The following is a 16638-nucleotide window of genomic DNA, read 5'->3' on the forward strand; positions in this document are numbered from 1 at the left end:
TGTAGTTAACCAGGAATAGGTTTATTCAAGAGAGAAACTCAAACAGGCGTTTACATGATGTCTTAGCCCACTGTGCTGTAGGGACACACACAAAAGGACCACAGGGAGTACACAGATGACATCCACAGAAGGACCAGTGAGGTACACAGAACAGGACAGACAAGCCGGGTGCCCACTCGTGCACACTGTTTGCGCTGCCGATCTTGCCTGTCGCTGGCTCCACAGAGGACGCAGGCTTGAACAGGGGAACCTCTCACAGGAGCACCAGTATTGTGAGGAGGAAGATGTGTCCCAGGAAATGTCTGGCAGGTTGACTTCAAAGGACAACGTGCTGTTTGAACAGCAGGTCTGGGCCAGTGAATCGCAGCAGTTGCTCCTGAAGTGCCCCCTGCGGTCTGGGGCCCTCTGCACCCACACTGCACAGAGCCCTTGGGATCCCTCCCTCCCTCCCTCTGCACACCTCTGTTGTCAGAAGGGAGGTACTGGTGTCCTCAGATCTGAAGAAGTCATCCTGCGGGGGCCCTAGAGAAGCCAGGCTGAAAGGTTTGTGTCTAGCCAAAAGTAGAGAGTATGGCTTCAGCATTAGGTGTGGATAGCAGAGTAAGGGGGTTAATAAATTAGGCCATAATACTGTCCCAACAGCAACTGTAAGAAAGCCATTAAACTATCTGTCGACTCTTGAGGGCAGTCCATAGTGAATTAAAGTAACCTGAGTTCGCTCATGAGCAGACTCATGATAACATCGACATGGAATTTTGTAATTTATTCATTTGAATATTAACTGAAAATAGTGTTTTGTTTATACTTATTAAGCTCCTTGGGATAAGTACGTAGGACTTGACCACTCTGCCGTCCAGCATGGACAGTCCTAGGAAGTGTTAAGGCCAGGAATCAGAAGACTGGCGACGTATCCTCCAATGCTAAAGTCTTTTGACAACCGACTTGGACTTTTATTCTTCCCTCTAAGGGAATCCGTGTGTCCACAATCAGGGGTCTTGTCCCGGTCTTAAAACACCTACACCCTAAAGCTGCTACTGGGGCAGCCCATTGAAGGAGCTACTGAGAAAATACAAGGCAAAAAGCAAGAACAAACTATTGGCTTCAAACTCAAGTGTCTTTGAAAAGATAATTCTGTCTGCCATGGCCTTCGGTCCACTTTCCACTCGGCTCTTCCAGCAGCTCTGTAATTTTATTTTTCTTCAATAAGGTGGCCAGAAAATCCCCTGGAAATACTCCTCCTGCAGTCTTGGTTCAGGTTCACAGGACCATGGCTTCCCACACTTGCGTCAACTTCTCTGTGTTCACTGTGTTGAGGATGATATGATTTTGATCGTATTGTGCACCCCCTGAATGAAAGAAAAAAAAAAAAGGTAAGAACTGTGGGGGAGAAGGGAGAAAGTGTTCGTTGAAACACCTGAAGACCAGAAGAGAGCCCAGAGTAAAAGTGCTGTGAGGAAAGGGGGATGGTAAAGGGCTGGGGGAGGGGGCAGGCACTCAGGAGATGAGGTCAGCTTGCTGGGGGTGTGGCTAAAATCCTCCATGGGGACCAGCAACTTCATATAGCCCTTACCTTCTGGCTCTCACTTTTCTACCCAGCTATACAGGCCAGTCTAACTACTAACTATTACCACATCTGAAATGGGGGCGTCAGGGCAAAAATCTAGAGAAGGGAGAAGCAAAAATGCTTTAAGACAGAACCGTGGAGGTGGGCACAGCTGGTGGCAGTGGAAAGAGGAAAGAAAGGCTGTAGGGAGGCAGCAGAGGAAATGAGCTCTGCATGCAGGATAAAACATGGCTGTAATTAGGCTAAAGGTTTGAAGGGTGCCCCAAAGGAGGTAGGGGACACAGGAGCCCCCACTGCTGGGAACTTGGACAAATAAAGCAATGCTGAGTGCTGCTTCGTGAGAGCCCTTTTCTCTCCCAGCACGTTTGAAAGGGCCCTTTCACGGTGCTCACTGAAAACCTGAGGTACTCTGTGTTAGAGGCAGCCAGTCCCTTCTGTCAGTAGCGGAATCATTACAACGGAAAGGGTTATCTGATTCCCCACCGTGGATTAACTATCCTTTCTGATGATTTATCTGCTTCAGCAGAAACCTCTCCACCAAGGAGCCCACCATGGAAATTAAAATCTGCACTTGGATGCAGGGCGTAGAATCATGTGTTACCCTCAGATAAGAAACAACATTCATCTCTCCCTTAAACCAGCCAAAGAGTCTGAGAAAGTAGCTGTCGAAGGAGGTCTCCTCATGTTTAAGAATCTGGCTTTTGTCAGCACCCACAGTTTCCAGAGCAGGGTGCAGTGCGTAGCACAGGGCCAGGAAAGACTTACAAGCCTCGCCTTCAGCCCCCAGCAAGTCCTGTTCTCCATCAAGGCAACACAGGCTAGACACATGGTGCGGCACTGAGGAGCTCTTCTTGTTCTCGCAGAGGACCTGGCTTAGACTCCCAGTACCAACATGGCAGCTCAAAACCACACACAATTGGTCCCAGGGAATCCAGTGTCCTTTTCTGATCTCAGAGGACACCAGACATTCAAGAGCACAGACACACGTGCATAAAACACTCATGCACATTAATATACCTAAACTTTATAAAGACTACAGACTCCAACAGCTCAGTATCGAGGACATGGGGTCTTCAGTCCTTCAGGAGTCTGGTCCTTTACATACATTGTGTTCACTCTAGTGCCAGTAGAATCAATAGTTCTCAAGTAACAACAATCTGATTGTGTCTTTTGTCTTTGGAAAGAATTTCTCTTAGAAAACATATTTCTATTGACTTTCTGATACAGAAGACAGCGTGGGATGGGTGAATAGTTAAATGACTGTAAATCCAAACCACTTTAAGCTTCCCTGAAGGCCAGGTCCCGACACAGCTGTCACCTGTGCATTCTGAGTAGCGCCCACGCCTGCCCATCCGTCTGAGAACAGTTCTGTTGTTACAGGTATAGTTGAGTTCTTGGCACACGGGACCGAGGAGGTGTAATTTGAAAGGTTTACATCCTAATTAAAATAAATCACTAGTATTCCTGTAAACGGCAGCCTACACTAGAAAGCTGCTGTGTGGCTGAAGCAGAAACGTTACAGATTTAAGGCCAGCATCAGGAACAACGAAAAGGTAATTGCCTGGGGTTACCCATTCTGTCCTGGTTAATATTTAGTTTCTCTGTCTTACGTAGTAGTTTGATCTGCCTATTTAGTGTACAACCTGATGAAAGTGTGAGCCTGCTCCCACTGTTGCCATAGGCTAGCCCATCTGGAATCATTCTCCAGCATTCACCAAAACAACTCACTCCCCACACACAAGGCAAGAAGAAAGACTTGATGAGGCTGCTGAGTCTTATGCCATTTTAGCAGATAACAAATGAAAACCTTAGGCTCCTAAGCACAGAAGAGGGAGAGAGCCATGGAGGCCTGTGCCTCCCTTGCCAGGATGCTGACCGTGCAGCCTGCTCTCGTGTCCAGAAGGTGGCACTGTTTCCCCACATTCAGGGGCACAAAGTTGCGGCTGCTCTGTGGCAGAAGCCATGGAGAACCCACAAACCTACAGCTAGCCCTTCACTCCAGAGGGTGGGACTCTCAAGAGTCCATAGAGAGCAGAGCCAGCCTTTCTTCACGTTGCTGCCCAGTGTCTAACAGACTGGCATACAGTGAAGACCACTAAGAAATTAAATGAGTGCCCTAGGGACCACAGTGACCTTCATTAACCCGGGACACAGAAGCTGATCATCTTGGCAGGAAACACAGGGTTTGTTCAGCTGCACCGGGGGAACTAAATGTGGTTACCCCTCCCCCAACACACATTTACTCAGTACCTGGTCTTCCCAACTCAGAAGGAAGAGGAGGCTATGGATGGATCCAGGCAGTCTATCCCCAGGCTAGGACCCCAGCCTCACTTGTGTGGCATCATGAATGGCCCTATAGGAATAAAGGCCCGCCAGGGCCAGTGCTTCTCAAATGGCTCCCACTTGGGCTCCCTGTGAGCCGGGCCTCTTGTGTGACCATGGATGCAGGGAGGGAGGAGACTGCCCGCTTCCCACACCCGAGAGTTCCACTGCCTCTTATGTGACATTAGTGCTTGGTTTCCACGCAGCCTGCGGTCACCTTACTCAATTTCATCCAGCCTGGCTTGTTTGCCTCCGGAGTGCCATCTAGCTCCTTGGGTTCTTTGTGTCTACGCTCACTGGTGATTGGTTGGCCACCCACTTACCAGAACCCCCAGGATCGCAAAGCGCACGTCTGCTTCCGGTGTAGCTACCAGTGCCCCATTTTCCATTACCCAGAAGTGTCTCGAGGACCAAGCTGTCGCCGTTTCTCTGCCCTGACTTACTCACTTTCAGGGACCGCTCTGCTCAGGGCCCTGCTTGAATAGCCATTTAGAAGCATAGGTAGCGGGGCTGGGGATTTAGCTCAGTGGTAGAGCGCTTACCTAGGAAGCGCAAGGCCCTGGGTTCGGTCCCCAGCTCCGGAAAAAAAAGAAGCATAGGTAGCAGACTGCAGGCGGCCACTGGTGATCACCAGTTCACTGTTCATCCTTTCCTGACAGCGAGGTGCTAACTGCTGAAGGACCTGGGTACGGATGGCAGGGACTGACCTAGAATCCAGACTATCAGATGCTGCAGTAGATGAGCTGCCCAGAGTTAAAGAGCAGCCTAGGCTCGGGTGACCCACAAACAAAGTGACTATAGTGAACACGTAGATTATAAATCATTCCAGTGCACGACTAAGCCTCCCTTCATTTACTTACAAACGTGCCCACCCGCTGTGTTCCCAAATATTGTGTGGGTGGGTGGGTTTGTTCTAATGTGTTTTAAAATCATCATTGGTGGCAACCATCCCCCCACATTTGGGGGGCACCTCCAGACCTCCTAGATCAGGAATGGGATGGTGCCCAGAAATCTGTGTTTTAACATACCCATACCCCAGAGACTGACTACAGGTCCAGCTTGCCTTCCCAAGCACCATTCCCTCACTCTAGAGACGCCTCACTGAAACGTCATCAACCTGCACCAAATCCCTCAGATTCTGGGATAGCTGTTCTGGTTGCCAGGTTGACTACATCTGGAATTAGCTAAAACACAAAAATGGCCGCTGCACACACCTGTGGGGGATTTTTGCTTAATCAAGTCATTTGCAGTGGGAACATACACGTCTGATCCAATCTCCGAGGTGGGAAGACCCAACTATAATCTGGGCCACACCTGCTGGGAGCCTGTATAAGAGTGGTTCTCAACCTGTGGGTCACCTAAGACCAAAGGCAGTAGCAAAATTACAGGAATAAAGTGCAATGAAAATAATTGTATGGTCGGGGTCAGCACAGCATGAGAACTGGGAAGGTTGAGAAACACTGCTATGTAAAGGGCACGGAAGAAGGACATCTTCCTCTATGCCTGCTTGCTCTAGCTCTTGATGGTAAGCCTGTTCCTTCCCTGACATTAAAGACTACTTCCTCAGGATTTTAGCACATACTTAAGACCAGCTGAGACATACAGTTACACAAAAATTCCCCCCTCAGATTGGACTAAACCATTGTGTCCTCGGACTTTCCATTCATAGCCATTGTTGGGTAAGCTGGACCACATTCTCAGTCGTTCTAATAAATACCCTTTATATATATTCATTCATTCATTCATTCATTCATTCTATAAGTTCTGTAACTCCAGAGAGCCCTAATATACTGTAATTCCTTCTAAAACGCAAGCTTTCCCAATGAAATGCAGCCTTTATGTACGTTATCAACTACACTGGCCAAGTAAGAGCACAGCCTAACACTACTATAAAAAGAGCATATCGAGGGTATAGCTCAGGAACACATGCTTAGCATAGGTTAGACCTCGATTCAAACAAACCAGTTCTTGGCGCCCCACAGCATATTAGCAGCACGTCGGCATTTCCCAACAGACTTTTCCTTAACTAGGGAAGGAAACAGCACAGGGAGAGAAACGGTCCTTACCTTTCACATCCAACACTAGATTTGGTTTCAGCTTGCTGTAGATCCTGCCATCGGACTTCATGCACCAGAACTGACTGTCGACATTTTGATCGAGGGCCAGTCCTAGTTTGGAGCCAGACGTGACGAGGCTGCCCACGATGGTCAGGCAACAGTCCTCTGCTATCTGCTTAGAAAAACAACAGACTGTTAGAGAACTCCCACTCGGAAGTCAGTCCCTGCCTGGCTTTATCCCACACTGGCCATTTCAGCTGTTAGCTGGAGTCCCTGAGGCCAAGCACCAGACCTTTATTTTAGATGACCCGAGCGCTGGTGAGCCTCGTAAGACTCTGTTACTACTAAGAGAAGCCTCGGGACTAAGGGGTTAACACAGCACTGGTGTTCAATTCCCAGCACCCACATGGTGGCTGACAGTTGTAACCCCAGTCTCAGGGATCGAATGCCTTCTTCTGGCCCTGGTAGACACCAGGCATGCACGAGTGCATAGACATGCAGGCAAAATATCCATACACTTAAAAATTAAAACAAAAAACCCCAAGAGGAGCCTTGGTACAGTAAATGGCCCATAGCATGTTTCTCCTTGTCAGCAGTGAGCATGCTCAGTGGCTGCATCTGACACACACTTGGCCCAGCTCATGCCTGCTCTCTGTAGTTGCACTAGAGGAGCCACAGTACATTCTCCTCCCCACCCCGCCTGAACCTGGAGTTCCATTCGCTTACTCCTCCTCTTTCCTTCATGGGAAACATCTAAAGTTTTCTAAATTGGCATGCTATCCAAGTATAAAAATAGAAAAATGCAAACCTGGAAGAGGGGATTTAAAAGTTCCCCTGAAGTAACAGCGTTGCTGGCCACTAACACGATGCTACAGTGAAAGCTTATTAAAAGTGGACTGTCCTGCATAGGTGGCATGGCTCAGCAGGAGGGGGCTCTGTTACGGTGACATGCATGTGTCATGCACACATGCGCACGCGCACGCACACACACACACACACGTGAAAGCCTTGTGAGCATATTCAACATTTCACCTTGACCTACTGAAATGAGATGTTAAATAAGATGGCCGAAACGTCGGGACTGCTGAGGCTACCCCTCTTGTACTGAGATGACCCCAAGGCAGAACCTCCTCCTTCTCAGCTCCAGTCCTTCAGCCACACGTTGTCTGGGTGCTTTCTCCCGTGTGTCTGAGCAGCACCTCTGCTCACAAAAACACGTCTGTGTCCTCCCGGGCACAGACAGAGCGAGTGGACGTTCTCCCGCTGACTCATAGGCACCGAGTTTTTAAAGCACCGGGAGCAAACAGTGAGGCTCATACAGCAAAGGAGTAAAGAAGGGACCTCATGAATGGCCATTGCATTTAGTGCCTGCTCTGCACATGGCTCCTGCAAGAGTACAGCGGTGAACTGTGGGACACGGGCGTGACCACGGATGCGCCAGTGCTCCAGCCCGTGGCTCTGATTCGCGTCCTATTTTCAGTTTCTAACTGACTCTGCCTCAGCTGGGAAGTATCTCGCGGGGAAAACCTTCCCGTTTGTCTCTGGAAGCTTGTGCAACGGTGACTGCATCTACCTGAGGAGGCCAAAGGCACAGTGTGGCCCAGGCCTGCACAGCCCCAAATGCTCACCCTGCACTTGATGCACCCATCCTGATAGATCCAGATCTGATCATCGGCACCGACATCTTCCATGACCTGAACTCGGAGAAGCTTCAGGTCCTCTAAGTTCCCGTTGGTTGACATAAACAGTCCCGTTGCTTTGTTTCGAAGTCTGAAGTAAATTCGTTTCTAGAAGACAGAAACCCCAGCGGTAGTTAAGTACAACTGTGAGGTCGGAAGAACTGAGATGCTGGCATCTGGAAGAATCCAGAGTGCAGCATAAGGGTTAGGGAGGGTGGCCACACCCAGGCAGCCGGTGTGGTGCTGAGGGTCTAAGTCTGTTCTCAGGCTAACAGTGTGGGGACAGCCCAGCGTGCCCGAGGCATGGAGTGTGACCGTGAACAGCCAGAGCTGACATGCACACGTGCCGCCGTTGGGCTCGATGGCATGTCTGAAATACCCTTGCTTCGAGGTGCCTCAAGCCTCACGTCCGGATACTGAGAGAGGAAGAGCCATTGTCAAGCTTCCAATGGAAACTAAAAGGACTACGCACAGCATGGAGGGAAACGCCACGTACCTGAGCAAAGGGCCGGAGGGAGCCTATTTGGCGACAGGCACTGAACTCGTACCAATTTGGCACTTCTGCAGGAGAGAGCAGGAACTGCCGGCCTCTGTAATTGCCGTACTCATAGGTGACCCATCTGCAAGGGGGACAAACCACAGCTGATGTGTCTCGTCCCCTGGGTGGGGGACCCTGACCGTTACACTGGCTCTCAGAGAGCTGTAGGTTCTCTTCTTTCCCTCCCTTTCCTATCCTTCCCTTTTCTTTCCTGTTTTTGAAAAGGTCTCTCTGTGTGGCCCTGGTTGTCCTAGAACTGGATATGTAGATCAAGCTGGCCTGCCTCCGGGATGTGTGCACAGTCATGCCCGGCTCAGCACACGCTGAACTTCTAGTACACATCGGAGGTAAAACAAGCCTGCATACTAGAGCACTCAAAGCTATTTTTGATAGGTAGTGGACTTGGAAGGATCAGCAGTACTAAGTATTCATGTCAGAATTCACTCTGAGAAATGGCTAAGTTTTTCTTTTCCTCCAGTAGAACAATGAGACAGTGATGCTCTGTCAGTGGGGCTCGCAGGCTTTTCTGAACGTCTTTCATAAAACATACACAGGTTGTGGATCCTAAAGGTACTGCTATCCTACATAATTACCGTTTACAGAGCTCTCATGTGTACACTGGTGAGTGTAATGCTTGGATAAAAATAAATCCTTTACAGGTGGAGGAAGGAGGGTCTACAAAATAAAGCATGTATGGAGCCGTGATAGAGCCTGTCACTTCGATGCTAATCTAAGACACATTGTAAAACAATTACAAAACGTTGTTGTTTAAAATAAGAGTGGCCTTCCCTAAATCCCCAGAATGTTAAGCTAAGTTTCTTCCACCCACCTGCTGGCCTGACAACCTGAGAACCCTACAGACTGAGTACCTGATGGTCCTCCTCCTGCTCTGCCAATCACTGGAGAAGGATGTTCTCTACTTTAAACCCCAGAGCTCTAACTGCACACATTTCATCTGTCTTACAAAACATTAAAAGCTTCATTCCTAATAATTCTGTAATTATTTTAGTGAGTGGGCTCAGCCCGTCCACCCACATCTCAGCATGCCCTAACATGTTGCTTTAACCGAAGAAGAATGTTTCCATAGGAAAATGGACTGCACTGGTATGTATCTACTTATGCCCAAGTTTTAGAATTACCAGAGAGTAAAACTAAAATCTTCCAGAGTTTAAAAGTAATTGGCTGGTGGGAGCTGGGCATGGTGATGTGTACCCCAGCATATGGGGGACAGAGGCCTCTGTGAGCTTGAGGCTAGGCTGATCTACATAGTAAGTGCCAATCCAGCCAAGACTCCCACAGAGCCACCCTGCCAGAGAGGAAGGGAAGAGAGAGGGAGGAAGGGAGGAAGATTGGGTGGTGGTGTAACTTTGTTATTTCATTTGTGTGTGAGTTCAAGATGATCTGGGGACATGCAACAGTATGCATATGGAGGTCGGAAGACGACTGTATATACAGTCCGTTCTCATTGTGGGGACTAGACCCAAATCATCGGGCTTGTACGGTGAGTGCCTTCAGTCACTGAATCATCTGCCTGCCCTTCCCCGTTGACTTAACAATCTATACAGCACCAGCAGTCAAAGAAAAAAGTCTACCCTTTGCTCTAAAATCAGAGCATGGTCTCTCAGTCTTTCAAAGCATAAAAACAAACAAAACAAAAAACCCCAGCTCTCTCTTACTTGCTAAGAAAATGCTCCATGAATTTGCTGAGTGCTGTGTTGTGAGCTCCCCTGGGGATTTGAACCCTTAATCTAAACTTAAGCAAAAATAAATAGATAAACAAATAAACAAATGCTGGCTACGTGGATGAACGATGCTTTACTCAGGCTTGACCCACCCAGACAGAAACATGGAGGTGCATCGTGTTAACCCACACAGACAGCCAAGACCACCTGTCTGTTCATCTAAAATGATGTAAGGTGCGTTTGAGGTTCCCAGCAAGTCTACTCCCAACATTCAGTCACTCGACGATGGCATTCATTTCCGTTTCTACTGTGAGGAAATGGCGAGGCATACAGACCGAGCCGATACATTTTAAGGTATGTATATGTATGCATTCATATGTTTTTAAAAATGTGCTCCACAGGAAAAGCATATCTGTGAAAGCAAGAAAGAGTTGTCCCGTGTTAGCCGATGAACGAGTAACTCACATGCCACCGACGACCCGAACGGAGCGAATCTGCGGGTTGAACCCCAGGGATCGGAGATTGACTGTTTCGGCGTTCAGTTCTATCTTTTTTCCTTTGAAGTTTTCTCTTTCGAAAAGAATAATTGTCGGTTCAGAAAATTCCTGTTTGGAGGTAAATTTGTTCACCTGTTAGTAATGGCAAGCTTTTGTGGGCAGCCTGAAGCAGATGAGACTCCATCTACTCTTGGGGACAAGGGACCCTGCAGAGGGTCACTGTCACACACTTAGCCAGTTGGGAGGTCTCAAAGAGAGGAAGGATGGGAGGTAGGAGGCTCTCCTGTCAAAGGAGATCACAGTAGAGCAGGGACATGGAATAGCCCACTCCTAGAGATGCATGGAACACCAGTCCTATATGCATGGGACGCCAACCTTTTAATGAAATTTCATTCATCTTGAAGTGTTTTTGTTTTGCAAGACAAGGCTGGACGGAAAGCCACAGACCTTAACAGAGAGGGCCAGAAGGCTGTGGTGGCCTGGTGTCTCATGGCCAGGTGATATGGTAGTGTTCTTAGGGGCCCAGGAAGCAGTCTAGGAGCCTCCCTTTTACACGTACTTCTGGTGTCTGGAGTTTTGGTTTGTTTGGGTCAGGTCATTTGGGTTTCTGAGCTTATGTTAGATGATTGGGCACTCGAGATAGTATGGTGTAACTGTGAGCCCACTTTAATCTCCAGTAAGGAGGATTCTGTAGGCTCACGTTCCCAAACTCTCTTGTAGGAATTATTGTCCGGGAGACAAAGACCACAGGTAGAAGCCGCAGACATTTTAGAGAGGACAGCAGCTCCCGACTGATTTTCAGACAAGAGAAAAGTCGATGTTTATGCTTGTTTTCATGTCACAGACCTCTGCCCCAGTCTCTGAGGATAATATTCCCAATATCATAAATGACACATGAAAAAAAGCACACAGGGACCAACCTGCTTCAAGCTGTGTAGCAAGGGTGAGCTATAGTTCTGCTCATTAATGTGGCTGTGCCCTGATGTCCGTCTGCCGTCAGCGAACGGCAGAGTAGTGTGTGGAGACTGGTCCGTGTCCCGGGAATTACAATACATAAAACACACGGAGGGGATCAGACAAGAACTACGGGAGTACTATCTTGCATGATTTCCATATACGTAGAGATAGCATGCCAATAACATCCTAAACACTGAAATATACTGTCAGAAATAATGTCGTAGTTAATAAAAAAAAATAAATAAATGACAGCAGTAAAGAAAAAAAAAGAAATAATGTCGTGTGGGAAGGGGCCCCCCTTTTGTGTGGGGTTCGGCACAGTTGAAACTGCACAGGGAAAAGGGTGTGGCTCAGTCATACGACGCTTGCCTAGATGCATGAGGGCCTGTGTTTGGTACCCAGCACCACAGAAACCGCTAACTCGGACACACAAAACATAGAATTTCATTCTGGTAGATCTGGGATAGAAACCTGAAAGGCTGTCACCTGTAAGTGACCAAATGATGTAAATAGATGTACCAAGAAGGCATGGCACCAGGAAATGCAAATATATTCGTGTAAGCTTTTGGAATTCTAGGCACATTAATTTTTTTTTTAAAGTCCTATTTCATGACCTGGATTGTTTGGAACAGGGTCTGATAGAGGCCCCTGCTGGGCCCAGATTCACTACGTGGCCAAGTGTGACCCTGAACTTGTGATCCTTCTCCTCCTAACTCCCGAGTGCTGACAGTCCAGGCAGGCACTCCCCCAGCTGAGCCACATGCCAGCCTTCGCCTGTAAGCTGATGAGTCGACACCGTCCCACGTGTCATTGCTGCTGTCCCTGCCTCAGCAGCATCTTAGTTTATGTAGGCAAGCAGGCAGGTGCCGTAAAGCCAACACACACGTTCTTCTTACAGTTAAGGCTAAGCCATAGGGATGTTTAAAGCATCTTATGAGACTAGCTATGGAAAGCAAATAATAATTTCCAAAGCTGTAGGCACACCTAGGCGTGAGTATGCGGGCATCATCTTCCGGCTTTGTTCCATTTAATGTATTAGTTTGACTACCTTACACGGAAGGTCCTGTTGAAGGAGGACACTGTCACCAGGATCAGAACAAAGCTGATAGCCGGGTAGATGGAAAGAGGGCTTAGTGATTGAGAACATTTGTTGCCCTTGCAGAGGACCCTGGCTCAGTTCATAGCACTCGCCTGGCAGCTCACAACCATGGTACCAGTTCCCAGGAATCCAATGTCGTCCTCTGGCCTTTACAGGCCCTGGTATGTGGTACACAGGCAAAGCACCCATCCATATACAGGGTTGGAAAACAACATAGTGATCACAGGCTAAACCACAAGGAATTTCTGCAGACTAATAATGAGAGGCAGAATCTAGGGAAAGAGGTAGCTAACAGAAACCCCAAATGACATGTGTAGGAGACCAAAGTGCCAACGGTGAGACAGCCTGGGAGGGAGGAGCTCTCAGTCTGACATGGCCCTGTCTGGCATGGCTCGTCAGCAGAGTGAAGTGCTGGTCTACACTGAAATGCAGCATGTCCATCCTGGGTAGCCCGGGGGACCCCTTCCCTCACAGGTCCACAGGGATTCAGGAAGCAGAGGAGGCAGAGGACGAGACAGTTACAGTCCATCAACTAGATGGTCAAGCAACAAGGAGGACAGCTCTTCAGAAATGGTAACATTGATAACTGAATGATAAGAGTGAGAACTGTATGTAATTATGGTATAGAATTAAAGGTTCTACCTACACGCTTTTTAAACACATGCATTTTACAAGAATATTCAAGCTGTGTTCATATCCAAAGCATGGCTACGATGGGGAGAGGAATGGAAAAAGAGAGGACATGGGGGAAAGTGGGGGAGGGCCCTAAAACTAGCAGATGGCGGTTGTGCATGTGAATATATGAATATTCAAGTAAGAAGTCAGAGAGAGCAAGTAAGAGACCTGGTTTTAACAGATAAAGTGCACAAAAGCTGGGGGTCAAGAGATGGTTAAGAGTGCTTGCTGTTCTTCCAAAGGACCCAAGTTCAATGTCCAGTACCCACTTCTGATAGCTCTCTCTGCCTGTAACTCCAGTCCAGGGGATCAGATGCCTTCTTCTGACCTCTGAGGGCAGCTACACACACGCGCGCGCACACACACACACACACACACTCATATACACATACACACACACTCATATACACATACACACTCATATACACATACACATACACACACTCTCTCACATACATACACACTCAACCCCCCCCACACGCAAACACACACTCACACACTCATACATACACATTCACACACATACACACACTCAAACACGCACACTCATGTACATGCACACACATGCACCATAAATAAAAGTAAATATTTAAAAACAATAATATGTGCAGGGTAGAGTGCAGCTATAACCCGAGGAAGTCCTAGCCGCTGGCTTCCTTGCTCTGTCAGCAACGTGAACAGCACACGTCTGTCTGTATCTCTGTGTTTACACTTACAAAATCTATAAAGCGAAGAGACTTCAGGGTTGCTCCAGGCAGGCATCCCATTGCCGAGAGACAAGGATAGTGGCCTTCTTCCAGCACGTACTGATTGCCAGAGAAATTTTCTCCGTCATAGGCAACCCAGCTTTAAGAGAAACAGACACATGGTGTGAAATGCGTGTAATCGTATTGAAGAAATGTGGTTTTTATGCCGGGCACGATGGCGCATGAGTTCAATCCCAGGACTTGGGAGACAGAGGCAGACAGGTCTTGTAAATTCAAGGCCAGCCTGGTCTACACAATGAGTTCCAGGACAGTCAGACTTATATAATAAGTTCCTGTCTTGAGAAAAAAAAAACCTGACTTTTAGAGGTGCCGGCCATAAAATAATGCTAAACCTTCTAGCTAACTGGGTTTTCTTTAAAAAATATCTGCATATGTTTGCTGAATTTTATCTCATGGCAATTTAATGTGCCTCAGCTGGTTAACTGGCGGAAATGAATAATATGGCTTTTCTTTTCCACCCCTCAACCTTCTACTGTGTTCCCAGCCAGTGTACCTACATGCCCTAGGGTGCCCAGGGTCCCCAGGATCCCTCCCTTGCCTAACGGTCCTTCAGTCCTCAGAGCTACCTAGCCATCTGCTTTTCACCGAGTCGCACCCCCAGCTGGCCTCCTCCTCATCCTCTTCCTCCTCTTCCTCCTCCTCTTCCTCCTCTTCTTCCTCTTCCTCCTCCTCCTCCTCTTTCTCTTCTTCCTCTTCTCCCTCCTCCCCCTCCTCCTCTTCTTTATTTGTGTAATTAATTAACTAATTTATTTACTTATTTTTTGGTACAGTGCCTCACTAAGTTTCTTGGCTGCCTTGAACTCACTCATCAGTAGCCTAGTCAGGCCCCTGAACCTGTCATCCTCCTGCCTCAGTCTCCCAAACAGCTGGTATTAAAGGCCCGAGCCACCGGGACGGGCTCTACTACGTTTACTGAAAACATCCTTCTGTCCCTAACACCTGGGTCCTGGGCTCCCCCAACGCTGCTGATGCTTTTATATTTTAACAGATGCTCACTGAGGACTGACTGCATGCCGGCGTTGTCCTATTGCTCAAGACATTTCAAAAGCGGCACTGTCCCTGCTCCCTTGAAGTTACTGCGGCAAGCTCAGACAGACGATAAACAATTTCAAACATGTATGTCTGGCTGTAGGAAATGAAGCAGGTTAGAAGAAGATTGGGGTGGGGTAGGTGGGTGAGCCAAGAATCTGAGACACTTCCCCTCCCTTGGTCTGTACTTGACACAAAGCCAGTGCACTGAACCACAGGGACTGTAATATTAAAGGCACCATCGCTACTGTTATTAGGATGAATTCCTGGCCTCTTTATGGGCTTCCTCAGTTTCTCCCCTTCTTATAAAGCTCTCATAAGATGACTGCTTTGAGCACAGCACTTTGGTTCACTGCCTACCCACAGCCCCACCCCTGTTTCTTATGGATCCATCAAAGTCTGTATTTGCCCACAGGGAGTCAGATCCTCCCCTCGCCTAATTCAGGCTGACTTCACTTCTGCTACCTACCACAAGTCCTCTCAGCCAGAGTGTGACCCCCACCTGCCCACCATGCAGAGTGCTGACCCTACTCCTGTCTGCTTGTAAGAAAAAAAAAATCTGCCTTGGGAGGTACCGAAGCGATTCCCCAGATCCAGCCGTTTACAGATGCTGCGGCAGCAGGCAGAGCGCATAGAACTGGTCTGACTCCTCCCGCACACTGAGGTCACCCTTCAGCTTCTGCAGCCCTGTTGGCATGTGCATCCTCTGACCTCTGGCCCCAGATGCTACAGGCAAGCTTCCCGCCAACTGGTGTTTTACAGTGCCAGCCGCCCACAGGAGCCAGCGCAGACTTGCAAACATCTGGGTCCTCTACCCTCTTGATCTGCTCTGCTCCTCGCTGTCAGCTTACCTGCCTCCCAGAACTCTGCAAGACTTGGTCTGAAACGAATCACCGATTTGACCTGCTGTCTCTTCAAAGCTTTGACTTTGACCTTGGAACTGTGGTTCTGAAAACAGGCAAATCTTTCAAAAAGAAAAGGAAAGAGAAACACAAAATTAACTGCCTGACCGTGTTCTGGTTTCTGGTTTTTTATTTTTGCGTATATGGGTATTTGGCCTGCATATTTGTGTCTGTGCGCTACCCGTGCGTCTGGTGACTCTCTAGGTCAGAAGAGGATGTCTGTCAGGTTCTCCGGGGCTGTAGTTAGACAGTTGTGAGCCGCCCTGTGAGCGCTGGGAATCAAATCTAGAAGAACAGCAGTGCCTTAACCTCTGCACCACTTGGTTCAGTTCTTTTTTCTTTTTAAGATTGATTTATCATGTATACAGCGTTCTGTATGCATGTATGCTTACAGGCCAGAAGAGGGCACCAGATCTCATTACGGAATGGTTGTGAGTCACCATGTAGTTGCTGGGAATTGAACTCAGGACCTCTGGAAGAACACACAGTGCTCTTAACCTCTGAGCTATCTCTCCAGCCCAGCTCAGTTCTTTAAATGATGACCCAGACCTGACCTGCTAACTCTTGTTATAGTAAAGCTGGTACGAATTTTATAAATCCTTTAATTTTCTACTAGATAACTAACGATCAGCAGGTTGGCTGGACCATCTGGGAGTATTTAATTTAGAGGCATCCAAGGCCGGCGGGACAACAGAGACAACTTTCTAAAGAAGACACTGCTGTCACAAGCTGTGAGGCACGCTAAGGCTTTACTGTGGCCAAAAGTAATTGTACATAGGTTCTAACGTTGACAACAGACCGGCTTTGGAAGCGAGCATGTAGTCCAGTTTCCCTCCCTCTCTAAGGGTGATACTTGCTGACTTTTTAGAA

At 48.1% G+C, this 16638-nt stretch overlaps 1 protein-coding gene across 2 annotated transcripts in view; it reads right to left on the bottom strand.

The window, feature by feature from the left end:
- The window catches only part of Crybg1 (crystallin beta-gamma domain containing 1), a 196368-nt gene continuing 179730 nt past the window's right edge, over positions 1 to 16638 (bottom strand). For both annotated transcript variants that reach the window (XM_063279640.1, XM_039099292.2), the window contains 7 exons: positions 15718 to 15830; positions 13787 to 13916; positions 10308 to 10447; positions 8119 to 8242; positions 7572 to 7730; positions 5953 to 6115; positions 1 to 1346 (listed from right to left, as the gene is read on the bottom strand). In XM_063279640.1, coding sequence (XP_063135710.1) covers positions 1258 to 1346; positions 5953 to 6115; positions 7572 to 7730; positions 8119 to 8242; positions 10308 to 10447; positions 13787 to 13916; positions 15718 to 15830 — 918 coding nt within the window. In that variant the 3' untranslated portion in view covers positions 1 to 1257. The remainder of the gene's footprint in view (positions 1347 to 5952; positions 6116 to 7571; positions 7731 to 8118; positions 8243 to 10307; positions 10448 to 13786; positions 13917 to 15717; positions 15831 to 16638) is intronic.

The sequence above is a fragment of the Rattus norvegicus genome, chromosome 20, assembly GCF_036323735.1.
Source record: "Rattus norvegicus strain BN/NHsdMcwi chromosome 20, GRCr8, whole genome shotgun sequence".
In the NCBI taxonomy this organism is placed as follows: domain Eukaryota; kingdom Metazoa; phylum Chordata; class Mammalia; order Rodentia; family Muridae; genus Rattus; species Rattus norvegicus.